Source organism: Chelonoidis abingdonii, chromosome 20, assembly GCF_003597395.2.
Source record: "Chelonoidis abingdonii isolate Lonesome George chromosome 20, CheloAbing_2.0, whole genome shotgun sequence".
In the NCBI taxonomy this organism is placed as follows: domain Eukaryota; kingdom Metazoa; phylum Chordata; order Testudines; family Testudinidae; genus Chelonoidis; species Chelonoidis abingdonii.
In genome coordinates, this window is record NC_133788.1 from 21,755,749 (window position 1) to 21,779,550 (window position 23,802).

At 45.9% G+C, this 23,802-nt stretch overlaps 1 protein-coding gene across 5 annotated transcripts in view; it reads right to left on the reverse strand.

Moving 5' to 3' along the window:
- The window catches only part of SPECC1 (sperm antigen with calponin homology and coiled-coil domains 1), a 168,664-nt gene that overhangs the window by 119,650 nt on the left and 25,212 nt on the right, over positions 1 to 23,802 (reverse strand). Inside the window, exon 1 of one of the 5 annotated variants that reach the window (XM_032784148.2) lies at positions 9,126 to 9,327. The exons of the other annotated variants lie outside the window; for them this stretch is intronic. Within the exon in view, the coding sequence (XP_032640039.1) occupies positions 9,126 to 9,165 (40 nt within the window). The 5' untranslated portion in view covers positions 9,166 to 9,327. Of the gene's footprint in view, positions 1 to 9,125; positions 9,328 to 23,802 lie in introns of those variants that run through there. 5 annotated transcript variants of the gene reach the window in all.

Below are 23,802 nucleotides of genomic sequence, written 5' to 3' on the forward strand. Positions count from 1 at the left end.
AGGGAGTTGCAGCGCTGGCTGAGCTTTGTAAGTGTGGACACCGAGTAAGTTGCAGCGCTGTAACCCCCTCATCAGCGCTGCAACTTGCAAGTGTAGCCAAGCCCCTAATGAGTATTTCCCTTCCCATCTTAAGTCTCACAACTGTCAGCTTGCACTCAGGAGACGCCTATGGGCTGGATGTGCACTGGCAGACCTGTGCCCCTCGTCCAGGAGAGGAACAACAGAGGGAGAGTCAGGTCAGCAGTGAGGTGCATGGCCACAGCTGTTTGGGGGGGGGGCCAACATACAAAGCAGGAGGTACTTCAGGTCTGATGTCTGCTGCGTTGGTGGGACCGTGAATGGGCTCTTTGTGCAGAGCTTGCCCCACACTATGCCAGGCTGAGCTATAACTTCAACTCTAAACTTTCAGCTACCTTTGTTTAACCATGTTAAAATCTATACACCCAAACTTCTGTAGCATTTATTTCACCTGAGGCAAAGGGAAAAGGAGGGAGGGGACATTGCCCAGTAACTGTTCAGAGTGATGATCTAACAGCATTATCACTAGCAGCAAATGATCCCTGGACTAAGTTTTAGATCAGAATTCTTTTTTGAAAACCTCTCTTCACTAGGGAGAAAGTCTCACATGATTCACCCTGAATCAGGAAAGTAGGCACTTTGGCTTCACATGCTGCATTTAGAAGCTATTTTATTCTTGCTATGGACAGACAAATGTACGGGGCATAACGCTCCCTGCAGAGTGGTGCTGCTGAGCTGATACCCAACCCAGTTGCCCTAAAGGGATGAACCTCATTCACTACAGGAACTGGTTGTGCACGGGGTCTTCTCAATCCCATCACAATTGCAGGCTGTTTTGTGCCTCAATGAATTTGGATTAGTAAAGCATCCCACTGAGCTGGTGCTGTCCCACATGAGCACTGGGCCCCAAGCACCCACTTTACAGCAGGAGACACTTGCATTTGCTTTCTTGTCTGTGAAAACAATTATTGGGACTTATTTTTAAAAGGTCCTTTCCTTCCTTGTCCTGTAGAGATCTAGCCCTTTGCCAACAGATCATTATCCACACCCTTGGAGGAGCAGCTCCTAAAGACGTGATTACATTGGGCTTAAATACGTGGCATTATAAAGAATTACATCGTCAATGTAAATGTTACACTGCCAAAGTGCCCAAACCCCTTAGGGGCTGGAAAATCCAGCATGGGATTCTCCCAGCAAGTTTCTTTGCTCAACTATTACTATTAAGGAAGCTTGCTGGCCCAGCTCAGGGGAAGCATTCTGTACTGCAGTGCAGGGGAGCTGTCCTCACTCACCTAGGTTGGGAGTCATTGTATTCTAACACTGATGGTTGGAAGGGTATGGGACATGCCCTGTTACTTACCAGAGTAACCATAGTTCTTCTCTGTTTAGTCATACTTGTGAAATGCTCTCCTACTGGCTCTGAGTATCAGAATGCTTCTGGAAAGCAGAGCCCCGTGGGGTCACAGAAACACCTCTTGGCACCAAACATTTAGAGCCAAGGTTGTAAAAGGACTACACAGCCTCACCACCTCAGTTTATTCTGCTAAACTCAAGAGTCCTATAAGAAAGTTGAGGCAGAAGTGAGAGAGTGAACATGCATAGGCAACTCTCAGAGAACTACGGTTACCATATAGTGAGTAACTACAATGGACTTCAGTGGGATTTCACCCATGATCTTTAACACTTAGGTCAAACATTTGGGAGGTGGGCAAGATCAGAAGACAAGGATATATTTACTCAGCCTGTTCTCCAGCAATTTTCACTAGCATCTGGGCAAATTCAGTTCAAAATGCAGAGACCAAAGCCACTCAAGCATTCAGCCAGTAACTGCTAGAAGACAGGAGCGTATACCCTTGTCACAGATAGCACTTACTGGAACAAGTCACACTCAGCACAGGACTCTGCCACCTGCACTAATCTTTGTTTTCCAAAGGACATATTTTCCCCCCAATCAGAACATGTCTGTGCCCAAGACTTACTACTTTCATTTCTGCATATTATCATTGGCTAGACCTCCTGCTGATCAGCTCGATGTAATGTAATTAATGCTGATTACAAGGACAGAAAACTGTATCTCCATTGAAACCTTGTGAGCTCACAGGAACAGTCACATTGATAGTCCTAGAGAGTCCCATGTATGGGGATGGAGCACTCAGCCAACATGGCTACCTTGGGAAGGACATTCAGACCACATGGTCATAGAGGAGCAATATATGCCCTGCCACTCCACTGAAAATAATAGATGGCACATTTTGAGAGCTATCTAGGCATATCCATGGAGTTCATATTCAGGGAAGAAAGAAAAGCTGGTCTATTAATGTGTGTGGAAAGTCCGGATTAGTCAGCATTGTAACCAAGGACCATGTTATACCATCTTTTATCATCCTGGAGGCATGAGTAAACCTGCTAGGAAAGAAAGATGAAAGATCAAAAGATATGCTTACCTGCTGCTGCCAGCTTGTGAGTAACATACAAGAGAAAATTCAGATCTGATGTAAGCAGGTACAACACCAATAGAGTCAACAGACAGGTACCTTCTTACACTTGGCCTCAATTTGCACCAGCAACTCTGAAAGCCATATTTCAAAGGAAGATCTTATAAAGACTGATTTAATGTACATGAGGACAAATCAATGAAGCTAAATTGAACAGATCAAGACACATCCGTTTTAATGCAATTGAGGCAGCAGCTCTATCAGTGAGACTCACTTTGGTGAAGCTACAAGGACACATCTGTGCTGCTATTTGATGGAAGCCCCACAGGAGGATCTTTCGGAGGGGATGGACCAAGGGCAAGTCTACACTACTCCACTACATCGGCACAGCTCACCGATGCAGCACTCTGGTGAAGATGCACTATGCTGGATGGGATAGCACTTTTACTCCACCTCCATGAGAGGCAGAAGCTATGTTGGCAGGACACAGCGTGGCATGGACAACACTTTAAGTTGATATAACGTACGTCACTTAGGGGGGTGTTGTTTTCACACCCCTGAGCAATGTATGTTACATCAACTTAAGCAGCAATGTAGACCAGCCCCAAGATGGAGTTCCTAGCCATGCTATGGTTTTCACAAGTAATTTCCTAACCATAAAGCCTTGAGGAGCCAAATGGAACCTGAACAAAATGCAGTTAGTCTTCTCTTTCCTGCAAGACCCATGCACTTCCCCTCCCACCCAACTAAGTCAGCAGCAATGGAGGAAAGCTCATCACTTCACCATCCAGCACCGCTTTCCTTCCTCTCTATCACTGTCAGGACAGCTGCAGCCATTTTAATTAATCTAGTCAACCCCCCTGAGAGGCAGACTGCCTTTTACAGTTACTCTTATACTAGATCCATTCTATCAGTTCTTAATGGATACTAACGTAACACTAGCACTGGGGCACTGGATGGTTCAGACACAAGCTACAGAGCCCTTCAGCCATGGCGCAAGCTGATGAGCCAAGTCAAATAAAGCTCCCAAGAGCACAAAATTTCAGTCCCTTTAAAGCTCCAGGGATGAGTTTATTTTTCAAAACCAAACCAGCACCAAACCAGTCAGAAAGCATAAACCATGGCCTGCTGCCTGTCCCTTCAACAGGCTTCTGCCTCTGCCCACACAGCAGCTATCACCAGTCAGGACTTCCAACCCACTGGTGTGGCCAGCCACTATATATCTCCTTTCCCCTAAAGGAGCTGCTAACTGGCCTCTTATCAGAGGACTGGGGGCTGGATTTTTAAAGGCATTTAAGCACCTAAGTCCCATTGATTTCCATGGGCAGGCACCTAAATATTTTTAAAAATCTGGTTCTTGGTGACCTGCAGGTTATCATCTGAACCCTGGCCTCAAACACATCACTTGGGAGGCAGCTAGTCACTGGAGTGGCTAAAAGGCCATCCCAACCTAGGACATAGATTCCTGGAATGAATACAGCCTAGTGAGACTATCAGCTGGCCTACAGAGTAAAAGTGATTGTTGTCATTTGACATCTGTCAGTCTTTGTGGAATGATTTAGTGATGAGTCCAGTTCTAGTGCAACTGTGGTCACATCACAAAAATATACCATCATAGTTGGCACCAACTGGCCTCAAAAGATAGGCCAAATTAAAATAAAAATAAAAATTACTCTCCTGAGGCAAATCAAATTGTACAAGACTGGTTTAATCAGCAGTTTGTTACTACTCTTCAGACTGTAAACAGGCACAAGCAGCTCATGTGAGGAAGAGGTGACTAAAGAATGAATCTGTCCACCACAAGTTGTGGTTTGCTGGTTCTAGGGGGGAACAGAAGGTCTAAGACTTACCATTTGAGCCCCTAGAGGATGCAGCTTACAGCTGGTATTTGCATTCAAACTACTAGTGAGAGTTGCTGCCCACTCCCCTTTCAAATTCATCGGTTCTCTTGGGCTCTTATTTGGCAGAGGTGATATGCTGACACATCACAGAGCTCAAATAAAAGGCTTCCCATGTTAACAAGGGGAATGTGGGAGAAGCAGAGGAAACAGGGGCTTGGAGGACTCTGATGAGGATAGAAAGCAAGAAATACATTAAAAATGAAGTTAATCATCATAAATAAATCATATTTCTATAGTGCCTTTTATCTTGAAAGATCCCAAATGCTTTACGAACTACACATACACAGAGGAATCCCTTCCTCCACCATGACATGTAGCCAACTCTGGGGAGTGACAGAGCGGATGTTTAAAAGGGTACAGCAACGCTACCCAAGAGTATCCTCTTACATTTGGTCTTCTCATCCAAGTCAATTAAACAATGAGCAAGATCCCAACAAAGAAAACCTCTAACCCCTGGATAACCTCACTGGTCAGCTCTTTCCAAATAGAGATAGTAACATTTCTGCTGAAGCCTGCTGTTTTCAAGCCATTTTTAACACGTACTCCCAATTATTTTAATCATCAAGTTGTTTGCAAATTTGAAGAGGATAAACAGAAAACACAATCTCACACTGTGTCCACTGATATCTTCAAAGGACTGCAGAGTGCTTGCTTAGAAATCCAGGCTGTCTAACCAACTAGAGAGACAAGCACAGATCTGAAGAGCTCTGTATAGGTCCAAAGCTTGTCTCTTTCACCAAGAGAAGTTGGTCCAATAAAATATTACCACATCTACCTTGTCTTTCATATACCCTGGGACCAATGCAGCTACAGCACTGCAAACAACTAGCCATTGGTAATCCACAGTGGATATCTGAGGGGCTCCCCTTGCTAGGGATAGCATGGCCTTGTACTCCTCCACACAAGTCCTATGAACATCGCCAACTATTTTCTATGTGATGTGGCCTCATTTTACACACTATCATCACATTTAATGCTTTCCACTAGCTCAGGGGCCTTACCTGGCCCTTGGAGAACTAATTCTGCTGAATAGCAAACAATATCTCTGCATTTCTATAGGGCTCTTCATTCTAGAAACTTCAGGTATTTTGCAAACATGAATGTTAAAAACTGTTAAGAGACAGTAGGTAAGAATTAGCCACCTTCACACCTCCATTTCAAAGAGGTACAAACTGAAGCACAGAGGTAATGCAACTTGCCTCGGTCACAATTTACAAAATAAGGTGTCTACACTGTGCACCTTTTAATGACACAGCTGTGCCGCTCTGTGGACAGGAGAGAGCTCTCCCACCCCCGACAAGCAGTGACGTAGCTTTGTTGGTGGGAGAGCTCTCCCACCCCCGACGAGCAGTGACTTAGCTTTGTTCTCCCACCAACAAAGCACCGTTCACACTGGCGCTTTTCGTCAGTAAAACTTTTGTTGTTGGGGAATGTAGGGTTTTTTTCCACATCCCTGAATGACAAGTTTTACCGACGAAAGTCCAGTGTAGACAAAGCCGAAGAGTGTAAACTTTTTTCAAATTATGGTTGAAGAGATTAAAAAGAATTGTGGAATCTGGGAGGATGAAAAGTGTGTGCGGTCTAGTATGCTGCAAAGGAATGTCCTTGTCCCTGGGTTTGACACTCTAATGACCTTGGCAGAAGGTAGACAAGCTTGGGAGGCGTCAGAGTGAATGCTGTGCTATCCATGTGGCTCAGGGGAATGCTTTTCACACTACTTAGTTATACCAACTTAATTTTCTAGTGTAGACCGGGCCTTAAACACCAAACAACAGATCACTTTAGGTACATACACTGCAACACCACAAGCAGCAGGGAGTAGGATAAATGTAGCTACATGCTGCAGTGAAAAGTGGGCTGCGTCCATGAAGGGCATAGAGACATGTGGCAGCGAAAGGCTCTGGCTGGGGGCAGGCAGTGGGGAAAGGCTTCAGCTATATGGGAGACAGCAAGCCAGCACACTGGTAAAAACAACAGTGTAGCTAGGCCATGGAGAGAGTGGCGTAGGGGACATGCACAAAGGGTTCAGGCATGTCTCTACATTGCTATTTATACTGGTCTGAAGAGCGTGCAGTGTATGTACTCTAAATGCTGCCATAAGGAGTGTGCAGTGTAGACATACCCTTTATGAAAACTCATCCTCCCTGGCATCTCTTCTCCTCTACCACTTCCAGCCTCTCAAATATCCTCCTCGGCTAGTTAGAGCCTCTCTCAGATCCCCTATGTAATTTGGCTGCTCCCAACTTTTTACCTGGTAAAGAGGATTTCCCTCCTGCTTCCTGACAGCATGGACACTCAGCCAAAAGCCTGGAATGATCACATTGCTGGACCCTTTATGTTGTAACCCTTGTCTGTCAGGGGAGATGGTCAGAGTTGTTCCAATGGTCCCTGCCACGCCCTGCAGTCAGATGCTGCTGTGCTTGGTATTGCTTTTTATGATCGGTTCTGAGGCTAGCTATATCCTTACTGACTCGCTAGACAAAGCTCCACATCCCTGTTTCACACCATTCACTCCCACTTGGACACAGCAGGAAGTGTATTGTAGGATTTGGTTAACCCCAGCATGGCATTTAAGGTGTGTCGGTGCATCTGGGCTCTGTGCACACTATGGCTCAAACTGGATTAGCAGTAACATATTTAAATGTGGGCTTCCTGGATGAGCGTGGCCATGGATATTATTTAGAACCCGGCTCTGATCCAAAGCATACTGCAAGCATCTAAGGCCAGATTTTAAAAGTAATTTAGGCATCTAACTCCCATTTAAACCAATAGAAATATCTTTAAAAATCTGATCCTTAGATATCACTGGCTATCTTACTTAGGAAAGCCACACATTGAACCCTCTTTAGGCAGTGTCCATAAGGTTGTCAGTAGAATAATCCTTGGCCATGCCAACCAGGGAAACTGATCTCAATAACCATGTTATTGTATAGGGCTGTATAGCCTGCAGAGTTTCAGACACGGCAAGGACAGGACTCGGATAGGCCAGATTCTGCTCTGGTACACCACTGTAGATCTGGAGTAACTGAAGGTTTAGACTTCTGTAAATGAGAGCAAAATTTGCCCCAAATCTCCATTCAAACAGAAACAAAGCCACCACTTACTGGCATTTATGGCAAAGTGATAGAGTAAAACTTCTGAATCCCTGGGTCTCATCACCAAGGAAGGGATATCGGAAGCAAAGCTTCCATCTACCTCTCACACTTGAAATTTAGGTTCTCATGTCCAGTGTTAGCCCCTGCATTAAGGTAACCATTTAACTGTATTCCTCCGTCATGCTGTTGCGCTGCAAATGTCTAAGGCTGAAGCTGAATTGGAGAACAGGGTTAAAACAAGGCCCAGTTCCATTTACACTGCAAGAATGGATTTTAACCTCCTTGAGGACAATAGGGTTGTAACCCTGTCCCCTCAACACAAAAAACTTACAGCATGGCTTGAAACTAAGGCTGAGAGTTTCAAAGCCATCAAGGGGATTTAGATGCTTGTTATTGATTCAACCATATTCGAATTCCATAAGTTTATTTGAAAACTTGAGTCCGTTTCCTGGAACTCTGATTTGGAGCTATGGGAGCCCTCTGTCTCCCACCCACCCCTTTGACTTTGTAACATCAGCACTCACTCTCACTGCAAGGAGGATGGGAGGGAAGAGTAACATGGGCTTAGCTTCAGGAGACTTTCCATTTCCCTGGGGCAGCATTTCTTCTGGTGACTGACTATCGGTGCATTGTGTTCTTCATTAGGCTGGTTATTAACACGCTTCTAGTGAGTTCTACCCAACTGCAGTGCTAGTATCCAATGACAGATCTATCTTGGAAGATCATAGGTTCCAGGAGGTGGCAATGCGAAGTGTTGATTCCATCACCACATCCCAGACCAACTACAGGGGGTTTACATTTCAAATGGCTAGCTACATGCCTGCCTTGCACTTATACCATCAGTTTATCAAGAGTTTTCACAAAAGGGTCTTAAGAGAATTGTGGGAATAAACTACCCATGACAACGAGAAGAAGCAGAATGCTAGTAAGTTATCTGCTGAGTGATCTCTCTGCACTTTTGAAGGTCCTAAGCTCAAACAGGACCTAAGCTAGGGACGAAAAGGGCCTACTGTTCTCCCCTCATGAGGTGTCACAGAGCAAGCTGCCATTAGGGCAATGAAGACAGATTACCAGCTTGTTTTAACACACAGTATAATCACATGCACCTCCAGTGGGGAATGAAATGTACCTGCCATGAGACCCCACCTTCCGTAAAATGTGCAAGTGCTTAACATGCAAAGCACTGCTTCAGAGAGACAATGGCAAGCGAGAGCCTCTTCACAAAGGCATTATTTTAAATTCTAAAGGCCTGGGAAACCTAAGGCCTCAGGCCATAAACCACGAATGGCAGAGGCTCACCCTACAGATCCTGATATGTTGTACAGCAAGAGATACACGTTACAACTTTTTAGCTGCATCATGTAGACTACATGGACTGATATCTATCAGGTTCTTTACTCACAGGAGCAAAGGGTTTCTCTCGAAATCCTCATGTAAGGAGGGCGTTGTGGTTTCAGGTATGTACCAACGATGAATGGCACTTCCTAGTGGCAAGGTAAACAACTGTTCTAGCTCTAGCACACTGGGAACATTCCCAGCCATCAGCATTACATGACAGCAGCCTCTCTTTTCTGCTCAATCGGACTGGGCAGTTAAGTACCAGGAGCAAAAGCAGAGACACACACAGACAATAACAACGCAGAGCTAATACACGCAGCTCCCGAGCACACACAGACCTTGCTCCAGCTCCTCCGGTCTCCCCGGCTGGTTACCCATCTTCAGCAACCTCCAGTGATTCCTTTCCGCGATTCTCTAGGGTCCCCACGCCCTGCTCATGCACCGCATCAGAAGCAGACCTCCCGCGTCTGCCTTTCGGTGTGCGCGCCAGGCAGACCCTAGTTCCTGACACCAGGAACAGTGTCTGCTGCTCACGCTAAGGCAGCTAGCCCCAAGCCCTCCTACCTCATTACAATATTATGCACCGAAGGGCCGGCCTGTGCACTTCATTAGCTGCCTGCCGAATAAAGAGAGAGAGGTGACTCAACGGGCAGCGTAAGCCACACAGAGGCAGCAAGAGCAAACTGCAGGCAATTGACAGAAAGGCAAGGACTGAATAAAGCCCCATTCTCAACGAGAAACCTACTCTAGACACAAGCTACCGCACGGAAACTTCAGCAGGACGCAAATACCTCATCAGGCCACTAAAATTAAGATAGAACAGGGGGGTCCTGCTCCAGGGGACCAGTAAAAACAGCGCTTTACAAAATTACATATCCTGCACCAGAGACAAACGTGGGTGCGGGAATATCTTTGATTGTTTCTGTTGAGGAGAGAGACAAGCTTTGAAGCTCTTCTTCAGGTCTGGGAAAGGAACTCCCCAGCAAAACGCCAGGTAGAACAGATTGTTTAGCATAAGTAGTTAACACATATTGTAAGGCTGCAGCTTTCAACCTTTTTTTTTTCATTTGTGAACCCCTAAACAATTTCAAATGGAGTTGCTGACCCCTTTGGGAATCTTAGACATAGTCTGCGGATCCCCAGGGGTCACAGGTTGAAAACCACCATGTAAGGGATAGGGTTGCTGGCCCTCCAAGATTGTCCTGGAGTTTTTAATGAAAGATTATGTTGTGATGAAACCTCCTGGAATATGTCCAACCAAAACTGGCAATCCTAGTAAGGAACCATTCAAGGTAAAGTGTCTAGCAGAGTAAAGAGCTTAAATTCATCATTCTGCTAGACACTAAAAATCATGAACTGAATAGAGACACTGGATTTATGGCTTATTACCAAATCTGTAACCTACTAACCCCTCTTTTGGTCCCATGAGTGCAGAGATGTTAACAGCCCTCTCTGCCTTGAATGGTCCCTTACAATATGTGGTTCTGCTTAACGCTAAACAATCTGTTCCACTTTGCATTTTCGTGTGACACTGGGAGTACCTTTCCCAGACCTGAAGAAGAGCTGGGTGTGGGTCCAAAGCTCGTCTCTCTCACCAACAGAAGTTGGGCCCAGAAAAGATATCACCTCACCCACCCCTTGTTTTTCTAATATCCTGGGACTGACATGGTTACAACTACATGGCAGACGCTGCACCAGAAAGTCTCATGACAAAGGGATCCGAACACAATTCTGAGCTCAGAGGAGCACAGAGAGCCCCAGTGAAGTTAGTGGGAGCTTAGCACCTGCAGCCAAAGGTTTTCTAAATAAAATCTGCCCTGAATTTAGTGGGAGGATTACAAACAAATGAAGAAAGTTATAGATTAAATTGCTCAAGAGCAGCTCAGGCTGAACCTGATCCTGAAAAAAGGCAGGGGAATTCAGAATGCAAGCTGCCATGCCATGCCCTACCTTTTATGCCTATATATGGGAGCCTGGACAATTTGGCACAGGATTAGGCCAAGATCTCCTTAATATCTCAACCTATTGGGGTGACATGTGTGTGTCCTTGCTTAGACTGTCTTTGCTCTTTTTTAATAATAATTGGAGATATACCTAGCTCCTAGAACTGGAAGATTGTTGAGTCCAGCCCCCTGCCTTCACTAGCAGGACCAAGTACTGATTTTTGCCCCAGGTCCTTAAGTGGCCCCCTCAAGGATTGAGCTCACAATCCTGGATTTAGCAGGCCAATGCCCAAACCACTGAGCTATCCCTCTCCCCTCTTGACAATTGAAGTTAAAATGCTGAAAGTTATTTTGGTACAGCTGTTTATATTTAATTGGATCCTGTTCAACATCATCAGACTCCAGTTGAGATGATGCCTTGAATAACGGATAATTCATGTATGTTCTGCTAAAAGGGATGATCTGCAGTGATCCAAGATCTATTTATGATTATTTACAATGATAAGTCCAACCAATGAAATCAAGTCAGTTAAGGCTAATGCCCAGCTGACCGGGTGTGGAGGTTGGCAGGAGGTAAATGAAGGTGACATCTGTGGGAATCTCATTTAATATTTCTCCAAATAACAAAAACTTGATGTCAATTTCCCCCCTTAACTGACCTTGTTTACACTCATGTCCATGTTTAAACTGACATCATCAGACAACATGTTAAACTGCAGTTTAATAAAATTCAGCCAAAGACTTGATAATGCCTTTTAACAGGGGAAATAAATCTCTGCATGACTGACCTAGAGATTCCCCTCTACGGACCAGTGGGGACCTGAGTCTCCAGGACCCGCTCATTTCTTGGCCTCTCAACTGAAATTACAAACTGGGATGTCAATTTTAATGGTGGTTTACTTGTTCTGACCACCTACATACTGGGAACTGGACTGGGTCCAGTCCTGGGTTTACAATGGCACCAGTGGTGCCATGGAGCCAGGCCTATGCTCAGAAGGGGCCCTGGGCCTGCTCCGCTTGCACTGTGCTCTGAGACCCCGCTGGCCTATTGGCTCCCCCCGACCCCCCACTTGTTCCTCTTGGCCTGCCCACCAGCCAGCCAAGGGCTCCTCTCTGCCCCCTGGCCGGACCCTAGTGCACCTCCGGCTCTGGGCAGTCTCTGCTTCCCATCACCTGTGGGGCCATGCCTGTCTCCCCAGAGCTGAGCCGCTTGGGACTGGTGCAGAAGCCTGGCCAGTTTTCAGACAGGTGGGGGTGGATGTTGGAGGGAGGGCTTGGCAGGACCCCTCTGGCCAAGTGGGTCCTGAGGGAGCCCTGGCTGGGTCAGGCCCTGGCCTGGCTGATTGCACCACTCCCGAGGGGATGCAGTATTCCCAGCCCCAAGACCACCCTGGCTGTGCTGCTGGCTCAGCCCAGCAGACATAGTCACCTCCCAGGAGGGCCCATGAGTGCAGCTGGGAAGCAGGGTGTCAGGGAGGAGGTCTCGAGGGGGGGTACTAGGAATGGGGCAGGGAAGATGTGTGTGTTAGGGCACAAGGGAGTGGGGGTTCTGGGAAGTTGTGGTAGGGCTGAGGGCATGGGGGTGCTGGATGGGGGTGGTGTTGTGCAGGTCTCTGTGCGTGTGGCAGGGTCTTGGGGGAGGGGACTGGGTATAGCAGGTCTGAGGGGGCCTCTGGCCATAGGGAGTTGGGTGTGTGTGTTTGTGTTGGGCAGGGGGGCTGTGTGGCGTGGCATGGCATGGCATGGGCCCACCCCTGAGGGGAAGCGGCATGCTGGCAGCACAGAGCTGGGCAGGCCATTGTGCATCTGGCAACTGCCAGTTTGTAAACAGTACCCATGCACTGGGCTGGGCAGAGCAGGGCCACCCCTGCCAAGCCATGCCCCTGGCTGCCCCCTCGCTCTGGGGGCCACCCCCTCACTCTGGGGGCCACCCTCTCACTCTGGGGGCCACCCCCCCCCATGCCATGCACCATTGCCTCCATCCATGGGGGTCCACAAATATATTTGGAACTGAGCCCACAAAAAGCTAATTTGGTCCTGACTGGGTTCCAACAATTTCATTTCCATCTCTTCCCCTCTCAGGATTTCTACCATGCCCAGTCCAATGGCACAGGTCACTGTACCACTGGCACAGGGGAACACCTTTTGCTCACTCCCAAACTGGACTGGATTTGTCCTAGAGGTGAAAACCTCCATATCCTGTTACTGATACCTTAGCCCCCACCCAGTCCTCTTTCATAGTCCTGGTTTTATTCTGAATTCACTAGCAATGAAATCTAGACCACCTTAGCGGAGGCACCTCACCAGCTCTGGAATCCAGAATACATTAGCTGTGGCCATGCACAATAATCTGACATCCTTCAGAATTACATTTGGAATCTGGTTCTATTTTTCTGCCACTAGAGAAATACATATTTTGTTACATTTGTAGGCAGCAAGGGTAACCTCAACAGGCAGGTTCTGGCAACCAAATATAAACTACTAGAGGCTTACAAACTGCTTCTCATATTAGAGTTCATGCTTAAAAGTAGTAATTTAATTTTAATTTCAAGCAGTACATAGACACATACTGTCGCTTCATCTCTCCTCTGGAACAGTTCTGCTATAACTAAACTCTTCTAAGCATGTAGAAGGATCTGCAGACATAGCTTTATAGTAGGCCTGCCGCCATGCGAGATACTTTTTTAAAAACAGCATTTATTCAACAATATTTTGAATTGCCAAAAGATTTTTATAGCCCCATTAACTTGTTTATTTCTATTTAAACACTCTCCAGGGGAAAGGAAAAAAAAAAAAAAAAAAAAAACAATTGCAAATCGGAATCCACAATTACCAAAAACAGCAACATCAGATTAGCAGCCAATCCCTGCCCCACAACAACAAAACGGCCAGACAATAACAACAGAAAATAAAGACCATCCCCCTTCTGTTTCCATCAAAGCCCCTTGCCGATCCTGCACTTCCACATGCCCGTGCTCAGCAGTCTTCTTCAAGTACCCCCTCAAATGGGTGGACATGCAGCATGTCTTGAAGGCCACCAAATCTGGACTATTTTGGACCAAGGAAGGGCCAGTAAATTCCAAAGTCATCAGAAAACTCATAAGCCATGGACTCCAGCTGAGCTACTTCACTGATTGTAACTGTGGCAGTATTGTACTGGAAGCGAGGCAAATCTCAGGTAGGGGTAGGTAGATCACAGTCCATCTAGGTCCTTATAGATCAAACACCAACACTCCACATGGAAACCAATAGGCAGCCAGTGCTAATCCCAGAGCATTGGTGGCATGTGTGTACGGTAAATGTCTCCACTTCATCTGTGATGTAAGGTACTGTTTAATGTGAGTTAAAGTGGCATTATCTAGCCTTTTGGTTGTATGCCCTTTAGGCAAAGGCCTTTTGTCTCTGTAAAATATCTAGAATACTTTTGGCCCTACATAAACAAATACTAAAACTTTGATTCTGCAGTGAGAAATGTAGTTATTCTGGGAGGTCATCAACTCAGCATTGTGAATCCAGTGCAGGACTGGAGTTTGGAGAGAAGGATAAATCCACAATTTAAAAAACAGATAGAAACCAGGGGCATGGAAAATTAGAGAGAGCTACAAAAATACATAGGTGCATGCTTAAGAAGAATAGAACTGATGTTCCTCCCACTGTTTAGAGGTCCTGCTCTAAGCAAGGTACCAGTCAGATTTAGATTCAGACAAGTCACAAACCAACCAGTTCGTTATACTATCCTCAGACTAAGCTGGCAGGGTAAAGTGAGTCGGACATTGTTTGCTGCAGGCTTCATTGCTACATTGAGGATAGACTATTTGTTAAAGCATGTACTTTAAAGACAAAGATCAACACCAGACTCTCCATTACAGGAAGCATGCCACATAGTCCAAGTGACACAGACAGTATCTGAGGGTACTTGGGTCCCATATACCCTACAACTGGACACATCCAAGGCCTTAGCATGAATCTTGGGGATGGTTAAAACACAGTCAGGTCCCATTTGCACTGTAAGTAAGACTGGCCCATGTCTTCACTCTGCCCAGGGACATTCATGTATCATACATTCATGTATGATATTTGATATTTGGGACATCCAAGTCAGAAATAAGTCTTTTAAAAATAATCTTAAAAGCTGTGAAGTTTTGGTGGGTTAGACACCTGTCCTAACATTCTCTCTAAGGTACAGGCTTGAATGGTCTCTGATTGGTGTGGTATTTCAGCACCACTGAGGCCAGGAGATATTACTTTACTGCAGACTACACAATGAATTCTGTTTTTCTTCAACAGGAAATAATATTGACCAGAGGGATTGCATCAGTCAACATAACTTCTTGGGTCAATAAATCTTGACACTGAGCAGTTCAGACATCTGCTTCTTGCTCTGTCATATGAAAGAATGGTGGAAGTGTGTCCTGGGTAGTAGAGCAGAGCAGAGCAGAGCAGAGTGTGCAGCTGGCAATATGTACAAAAAGTAATCATGGTGTCCAAGCACACACTCCTGAAATCTAACATTCTACCAGGGTCAGGGCTGGAGACCAACAATCCTTAAATTTGACAATGATGTGAAATATGTAGGTTAGAATGGTTCTAACATCTTGATAGCAAGAGACAAGTGAAACAAGCAGTGGCAACCCAAGCCCATGGCAAGGGGTGAGTTGTGGGTTTTAGATGTAGCCACCCCAAAGAGAAGTAATGGAGACAACAATGATGCTATTTATAGGAGCGTGCAGCTCAAACCGTGGATAGTAAAGAAAAGGGGGTGTAGACCAGGGATTAATTTCCAGGAAGAAAGTTGTACAATTCCCCCATGACGGGGCATGTGGCTAGATCTCAGGGGGCTGATTAGCCTTCTACACATATAACTTTTCCCCAAGTACTAAAATTAGGAGAGAGAGAACACATGCCACAACCTGAGTCAGGTACCTGGTGGACAGGTATCCAGATCACAAAGCCATCATCCCAGCTGGCACAAATGGGTTGGCAGACTCTGCAGAGAGTCCAAGAGCTGAATAGGACCTGGAAACTGATCTCACCCCTCTCACCTTTCAGAGACAGGCTCTCCTGGGCAATATTGAGGCACACTGACTGGGAACCATAATAGAGACAACTGCTAATGCCTGTGCTGCACCTGGTCTGTGGATTAATATTAGCCCAGGGCTGTTACACTGCACCTGTCACCAGCACTGGATATATCCATATGAAGGCAGAATATTCTACAAAAGGGCATGTCTGTATCATGCACAATGTCAGGTGCCAAAGAAGCAGGGACTTAAAGCAGCAAACAACAAAACGGGCCATATGGTCCACACTGAAACTCAGAAGAAAGAGCAAATCTGGTATTTTCCGTCAAGTTACAAAATACATCTTTGGGACTAGGACCCTTTGAGGTCATGACCAAATTTGTGGAACCAAACTGCAGCTTTCCAAGAATTCATCTGTACAGTATGCATACCCTGATATGCATACTTGGTAGGCTAGGCTAGCTTTGACTCCCTTTCATTTTTTTCTACTCCATTCTCTGAGTGCAAACACACTGGCACCGTGACAAGCCATGTTGGCTGTGATACATCTAGGCCTGGAGAATTAGTCTTCAGGATAATTTCTCTTCAAATTAGCTGGAGAAAAGCTGATAATTAACCTAATGCAGGTAATCATGGGGTCACATTGACCCTGCTCTATAACTTTCCTGAAGGTAACTGGAAAAGAAACGAAAAAACCCCAAGGCATGTGCGGTATTCTAGGGAGAATCTAGCACCTTTCTCTTCTGTTTAGATGGTGTTCCTAGCTGGGCTGCTATGACCTTTGCTGGCATGTTTACAGCTGTAATGGATCTTCCCTATTTGTGTTAGTTTGAGCCAATTAACTGTCAACATATTTAGTGAGTCAAGTCATTAAGGTCCTTAAGGTTTAGCATTTCAGCATCCCCTCCACACACTTGAATCCTTTTAACTGGCTCAGAGCCCAGTGGGCAGACATGTGCCAACAAAATGATTCCCATGGGAATACATAGCAGATGGAGCAGCTCTCTTTCATTTCAGGAGCTGTTTTAAAAAATAAGTCATGGGCAAAGCATGAAAACATTAATATAAATATATTAAAGGAAATCTGAATTGTTTAGCTGCCACACTAGAGCAGGGCAGCAACAAAGTGAACAAAGGAGGACACAACCAGAAACATAGGTCAGCAAATGCCAGTTCCTTCATGTTAACTGTTATGGGTTGACGACAGACAGCCACCAATGCGCCTCATAAACGGGTGTGCCGTTTATCCACAACAGAATCAGTTAGCAGAAGCCTTGTCACAAAGTCACTAAAATGCATTGCACTAATTCTGTTCCCTGTGCATTCCAATTAGGCAAGAATGCTAGTTGTTAGGGTCATTAAATGGATCCTAGACTAGGGCCACAAAAGTGATGGATTCCCTCCAGGGTACCACCTGGAACTGGGGTACCACTAAGCCCCCCTGACCCATCAGCCTGGGCTCCTTTTACACTGTACTACTGTGACAGGCCCTCAAGCCCCCTCCAACACACATACAGGTAGGGGCACACCCAGCTGCAGCAACACACAGCTGCATGGGAAGGCTCAGCTAAGGCACCTCCCAGTTCATAAGGCACGCACTCCCTTCTGGAGTGTAAACCCAAAATTACATCATCTTGTGCTCAGGGCCAGCTCTACCATTTTTGCTGCCCCAAGCAAAAACTGCAGAAGCAAAAAAACCCCAAAAAACCTAAAAGCTGCTCGGACTGCCAAAGGAAAAAAAAAGCCACTCGGACTGCCACCCAAACTGCTGAAGCAAAAAAACCCCAAAAAACTAAAAGCTGCTTGGACTACCAAAGAAAAAAAAACCCCCAACAACAAAGCTGCTCGGACTGCCAAAGGAAAAAAAAAAAAGCCTCCCGGACTGCCACCCAAACTGCTGAAGCAAAAAAACCCCAAAAAACTAAAAGCTGCTTGGACTACCAAAGAAAAAAAAACCCCAACAACAAAGCTGCTCGGACTGCCAAAGGAAAAAAAAAAAGCCTCCTGGACTGTGCTGCCCCAAGAATGGATGGAATGCCGTCCCTTAGCACGTGCCGCTCCAGGCACATGCTTCCTCCACTGGTGCCTGAAGTCGTCCCTGCTTGCGGTGCATAGAAAACTGTACAGTGTAAGATCATGAAATTTGCACTCCCCATCAATGTAGAGAGAAATATACACAGCTTCCTGCCCCAAGTTATGATTTCCACACACTGGTTTTAGACAAAACAAGTTTATTAACTACAAAAGATAGATTTTAGGTGCACATAAGGGATAGCAAACAGACCAAAGCAGATTACCTAGCAAATAAACAAAAACACAAGCTAAGTTTAATATACTAAAGAGACTGGATATGAGTAGCAGATTCTCACCCTAATTGTTGATTTAGACTGTTTGCAGAGATTCTTGAGGGCAAGCTGCACTTGCTTGCAGCTTAAAAACATCAGGTATTCCTGTCTCAGGCTAGAAATCCCTCTAGCCTATGTTCAGCCCTTCTGCCCCAGTCCAGTCCTTGTTCCTCAGGTGTTTTCAGGCATCTCTCTGGGCAGGGAGTCAGTGAAGGACCGCGATGATGTCATTCCCCTGCCTTATATAACTTTTGCATATGGCAGGAACTCTTTGTCTCCCCTCTTGGTTCCCATGCCCAGTCTGTGAAAAAACACAGGTATTCCAAGATGGAGTCCAGTACCAGGTGACGTGATTACATGCCCCTGTAGGGACACAGGCTGTTTGCAGCATCCTCAGGAAGGCTCCTGAGTGGGAGATTAGCATCTTCTAAGACCTGTTGTTCTCCCTAATGGCCCTATCCAGCCAGCCATCTAGACTGATTGCATTCTGCTTAGTGGGCGTTCCCCAGCTGTAAACACATTTGTAATAGATGCATAGTCAATATTCCTAACTTCAGATACCAAAATAAAACATGCATACAAATAGGATAATTATATTCAGTGAATCATGAATATGGTTATGACCTTTTCAATGATACCTTGCATGACCAATCTTGCATAAAATACATCATGTCAATAATATTACTGTGACGAATATGGGGCATAATGCCACTCTAGCATTGCATGCCACCTCCAAAGGGGGTTTAGCAGTAGACCCTTTTGGCCTAGGGAAAACAGGGAATGAGACCTAGGTCCTAAAATGTTATCTAGAGAATTTGGTTTCATGATATCAGGGTTGTTGTCATTTATGCATTAAGAAAAGAGGGGGTCCCCACTAGCAGCAGAATTAATTCCTTACTCAGGTAGCTCAAAGTACCTATCAAGCAACCCACTTCAAGAGGAGGGGAGAGAAAGGCCAAGGAAGAAAAGTACCTGGAAATTCAAAATATAACTTTATGGGAATGGATGCAAATAACTCCATGTATTAACTTGTCTCTGTATTTACACTAGAGCTGAACATACAAATCCAAATATTTTGGCTAAGATTAAGGATCGGGGGGGGGGGGGAACGACTCAAAGGGACACGCCACTTTTCATCCAATGTCTGCGCAGTCAATGTTCAAGGCTGAGAGTTTTCTACACCCGTAAAATTATATGGTGGTTTCCATGAGCTTTAACTCCCTTTTATCTCCCTTTTGCAGATAAAACATGTAAAAGTGTGAACTCAAACAATGGCTGTCACTTTGCATTTTAAGGGTCAGGGCACAAAAAAGGATGCTTAAAGTTGGGCACCTAAACATCTGGACCCCACCTTTTGAAATATTTGGCCTTGGCAATTAGATTAAATTATTCCTAGAAAATCGGAGCCCTATAATAATACTTTGTCTTCATCAGTGTGTGTCAATATGAGCATGCAGAGGTATATGTATAAATATGTGCCTACATATTAGCATATGCCCACGTGTCAGGGAGTGGAGTGATGGGTGCATGAACATGTTCAAATTATTTAGGGATTTTCTACCTTGAAAGCTCCAAAGGGATTTTTGCTTTTGCCTTGGTATTCTGTTTCCAGAGCAAGAGCCTCTTTTGCTTCAGGAAAGACTGCAGTGGTATCGGAGCCACTGATTGCATCTGTGGCAGATAGCAGAATCCAGCTACATTTCCAGATGAAGCTTTCCAGCATATTTATTGTCCCAGGGAAATCCCAAATGGGATCAGTCATTTGGTTTCTAGTGAGGTCTTGTCATATAACAGCACATACCAATGTCAGTAATTTCTCACACATGCCCCAGTCTGTATCTTTTACAGGAAAAAAAGATGGTAATTTTACTGAATTCAAGGTACATCAACCCTGCTGCAGACCCAGAGCAGCCTTTGATATGACAGATCACAAGAAACAGACACTGTCAAAACTTGATGCATGGTGGGTAAAAGGACCCTAAGCTCATCCGAGAACTGCCCTTCAAACAGAATCACTTTCCTTTTTCAGCTCTAATTGGGGCCCATTAGCATTTTCTGAAAAATTTAATTGCCAGTTAGATTTGTCAAGGAGTTTTTAAAGCCGTTTACTGAAGACATGTTTTGAAGCATCTGACCATTGAAAGAAGAGTTCTAGTCCAGCCCAGTTTCACATTAGCACACAGTCACTCTATATCATGAAACAACACACTGGGTTACGCAGGCATAGACCTCTGGGAACCTCAAGTCTTGAGTACTCGTGTTTCTGAAAGGAAAGAGATGCCTCAGTGGATTAACAGGAAATGCGACAAAGCATCAGCCAATGGAGTGCGATTCCTCTCTAATGCTAATCCTCAGTGAGCCCTTCTGGTCTGGGTTTCCCAGGGGATAGCGCATATCAAACCTAATATCCTTTCCCACAGCACTAGGGAAAGTGAGGGAAGAGACATGTGTCACCCTCATGGAGCCAGGCTGCACTTCTAGAGACCAGCGCTACCAACACAGAAAAGCATTAAGCAGTGACATCTGGGAAGAAAAGCAGTTAAGAAAAAGTTGTGTCCTAGTTATTTATTTAGCAAGTTTTAACAAGTTTATAAATCCTGGCCATGTAAACATCAAAACCCAAACAATCACTACAATAGTTTGCTTTTGTTTCAAGAGACATGATACACAAATATAGTATATCTTTCTATTTACCAGGGTATTACCACATTATAGAGCGAGCATATTACAACACCTAGAATATTGGGACACATGTTTTAATGTCAGTGGAAACTAGGGAACTCAGAGAGCCCTTGGGAGGGACTCCTGGAGTAATGATAAATGTTTGGTTTAAAAAAAAAAAAAAAAAAAGGATTATCCTTCCAAAATAGGGTCAATGGAACTGTGGTGGGCACCAAATATTTACTCAACTGGAAGGCAACTCTAGGAACTTGGCAGGAATCTGAGCGGTACACTACATTTGCATGAAAAGGATCAAATTGCAGTCTCTCACAATCAATAGTGCCTGCTCAGGCCAAAATGGACAGTTGCATGCTGGGAGTCAGTCAACACATTGACTACAAGAGTGGCTGCAGGCCATGCTGTTGAACTCTATGGGTTGCTTTTTGCCCCTGGGCCCTACTTTGGCCATCACTGGCTACACTAACTTCTTGTATACACAATAAAGGGTGTCTAAAGAAAAAGAAAAAAACTTGACAGTGGTGTGAGATGGAAGCATAAAGGCTTCAGATTCCAAACAACCCCGTCTGGTATATATCTGTATCAATTGCCTCTTCATAGAGTAAGGTCATTTAAACATAATTTATTATGCAGCTTACTGTGCTAACAATGTAGCATCCTGACATTGATACTGCTGCCCAAGTGACCTGTGGGTTGTTTTCATTTTAGTAGGATACCGGACATATGGAGGATAATTTAAACTCTGTTTCCTTAGGGTTTGCCTTAAATATATTTCTATGCTTGTGACCATTACAGTTACTCAACTCAGCAGGCAGGCACAGACAGCAATGCACTTGTTCTGTTGCCTTCACTGAGAAAGTGTGATTATTATTGCTTCTTTGGTTTAAGGAATAAAAACAAATGGCCAAAAGGTTTCTGATCAAAGGGAGCATAGATTCCAGCAAGCTCCTGGGGTAATAGCTCATTGGAGATGAAAGGGCTTATTCAGAAAGACATTCTGAAGTCTGTAGAGTAAAGATAAGCCGGATGGGTTTGTCTCCATGCAGGTATATTTTAGTCTCTGGGGGCGAGGTAGAAAGGAGAGAGAAGTCTTTGGGATTTCCTATTTCCCTTACTGAGGGCCATCTATGCTCACCTGAAATTTTTCCTAGCAGAAGACATTCCTATCTATTTATTGCAGGGTGAAAATATGGCTGCCACTATGCAGAGGCATTAGCGGTGGTGGAGGAGAGAAGAGGGGACTGGGAAGTCCTCTCCTTTCCCCAAACACTCCCCTGCATGTGGGAGTCATAATGTTGCTGCTGCCTAAACACCCTGATGGCAAATGGGGAGGGGCAGATGACACTGCCAGCAATATTGAGCACCCCAGAAGAGCCATGCACTGTGTGTATGCTGCTTCACCTGTTCTGTACCGGTGAGGGCAAGCCTCACTTCCCACTGTTCCTGGTGGCCCCGGGCTTCCCCTGGCCTTCACCAGCACAACACCCTTCCTACTACCACTGCTTCTCCTCCTCCACAGCATGGCTCAAGTTCTAGAGCTATAACTGAGCCTGTAGTTCAGGGGTGGGCAAACTTTTTGGTTCGAGGGCCACATCTGGGTATGAAAATTGTATGGCAGGCCATGAATGCTCATGAGATTGGGGTTGGGGTGCAGGAGCGAGTGAGGGCTCTGGGGTGGGGCCAGAAATGAGGAGTTCAGAGTGTGGTGTGGGGGCTCCGGGCTGGGACAGGGGGTTGGGGTATGGGAGGGGGGGATGAGGGCTCCAGCTGGAGGTGAAGGCTCTGGGGTGGGGCTGAGGGGTTTGGGGTGTAGGAGGGTGCTCCAGGCTGGGGCTGAGCAATTTGGAGTGTGGGACGGGGCCCTGGGCTGGGGCAGGGGATTGGGGCATGGGGGGGGAGGTGCTGGGTCTGGCTGGGGGTGCAGGCTCTGGGGTGGGGCTGAGGGGTTTGGGGTGCAGAAGAGTGCTCTGGGCTGGGATCGAGGGGTTTGGAGGGCAGGAGGCTGATAAGAGGTGGGGCAGGGGGTTGGGGTGCGGGAGGGGCTCAGGGGTGCAGACTCTGGGCAGCGCTTCCCTCAAGCAGCTCCCAGAAGCAGTGGCCATGTCTGTGCGCTACCCCATCCACAGGTGCCACCGCTGCAGCTCCCATTGGCCACAGTTGCCAGCCAATGGGAGCTGTGGGGGCAGCGCTTGGGGCTGGGGCAGCGTGTGGAGTCCACTGGCTGCTCCTATGCATAGAAGCTGGAAAGAGGACATGCTGCTGCTTCCAGGAGCTGTGGCATGCATGCATGGAGCGGCCCCGACAGCTCCCTGGCTGGAGTGGGGAGCGAGGCAAGCCCCAGACTCCACTCCCCAGCAGGAGTTCAAGGTCCAGATTAAATCAGCTGGCAGGCCAGATGTGGCCCATGGGTCGTAGTTTGCATATCCCTGCTGTAATTGGTAAAGTGCTCAGAATCTCTATAAAACACGAGATACTAGCAACAGCTATAATCATCCCGAGGATCTCAAACTCGGCCAGACCTTTAGTTGGGAGGCAAAGCGTTCTACTGAAAAACAGATGTGGTTTTTCAGGTGATGTGAATAGCTCTTTATAGGTTCAGGCTTCACCCATGAACAAACAAATGAGCCAGGAAAGCAGCCTAGCAAAATAAACAAACCTGCCCTGCTATTTACATTTGGATGTAATTTACGCTGATGCTGAGTACTGCGGCTGACAGAACTTGATATCAGTGAGTATCACACAGATCTCTCCATCCTGCCCAGAGCTTTCAGCTCAGCTCTGCACATACCCAGCCCAGTCACACTCCTTATTTTCATCTGGCTTCTCTCACTCAGCACAAAACCAAATGCACACAAGATGACATTTGGAAAGATGAATGTTTCAGCTGATGAACCTGCCAGGTAATAGCTGCTGCTGGAAATATGGGGGGTGGGGGGGCAGAGTATGCCAGAGAGATTAAACTCAACAGTCCTTTCAAGAATTTAAAAGTTGACTCCAGAAAGTTTATAAATTGGGATTCTGCAGAAA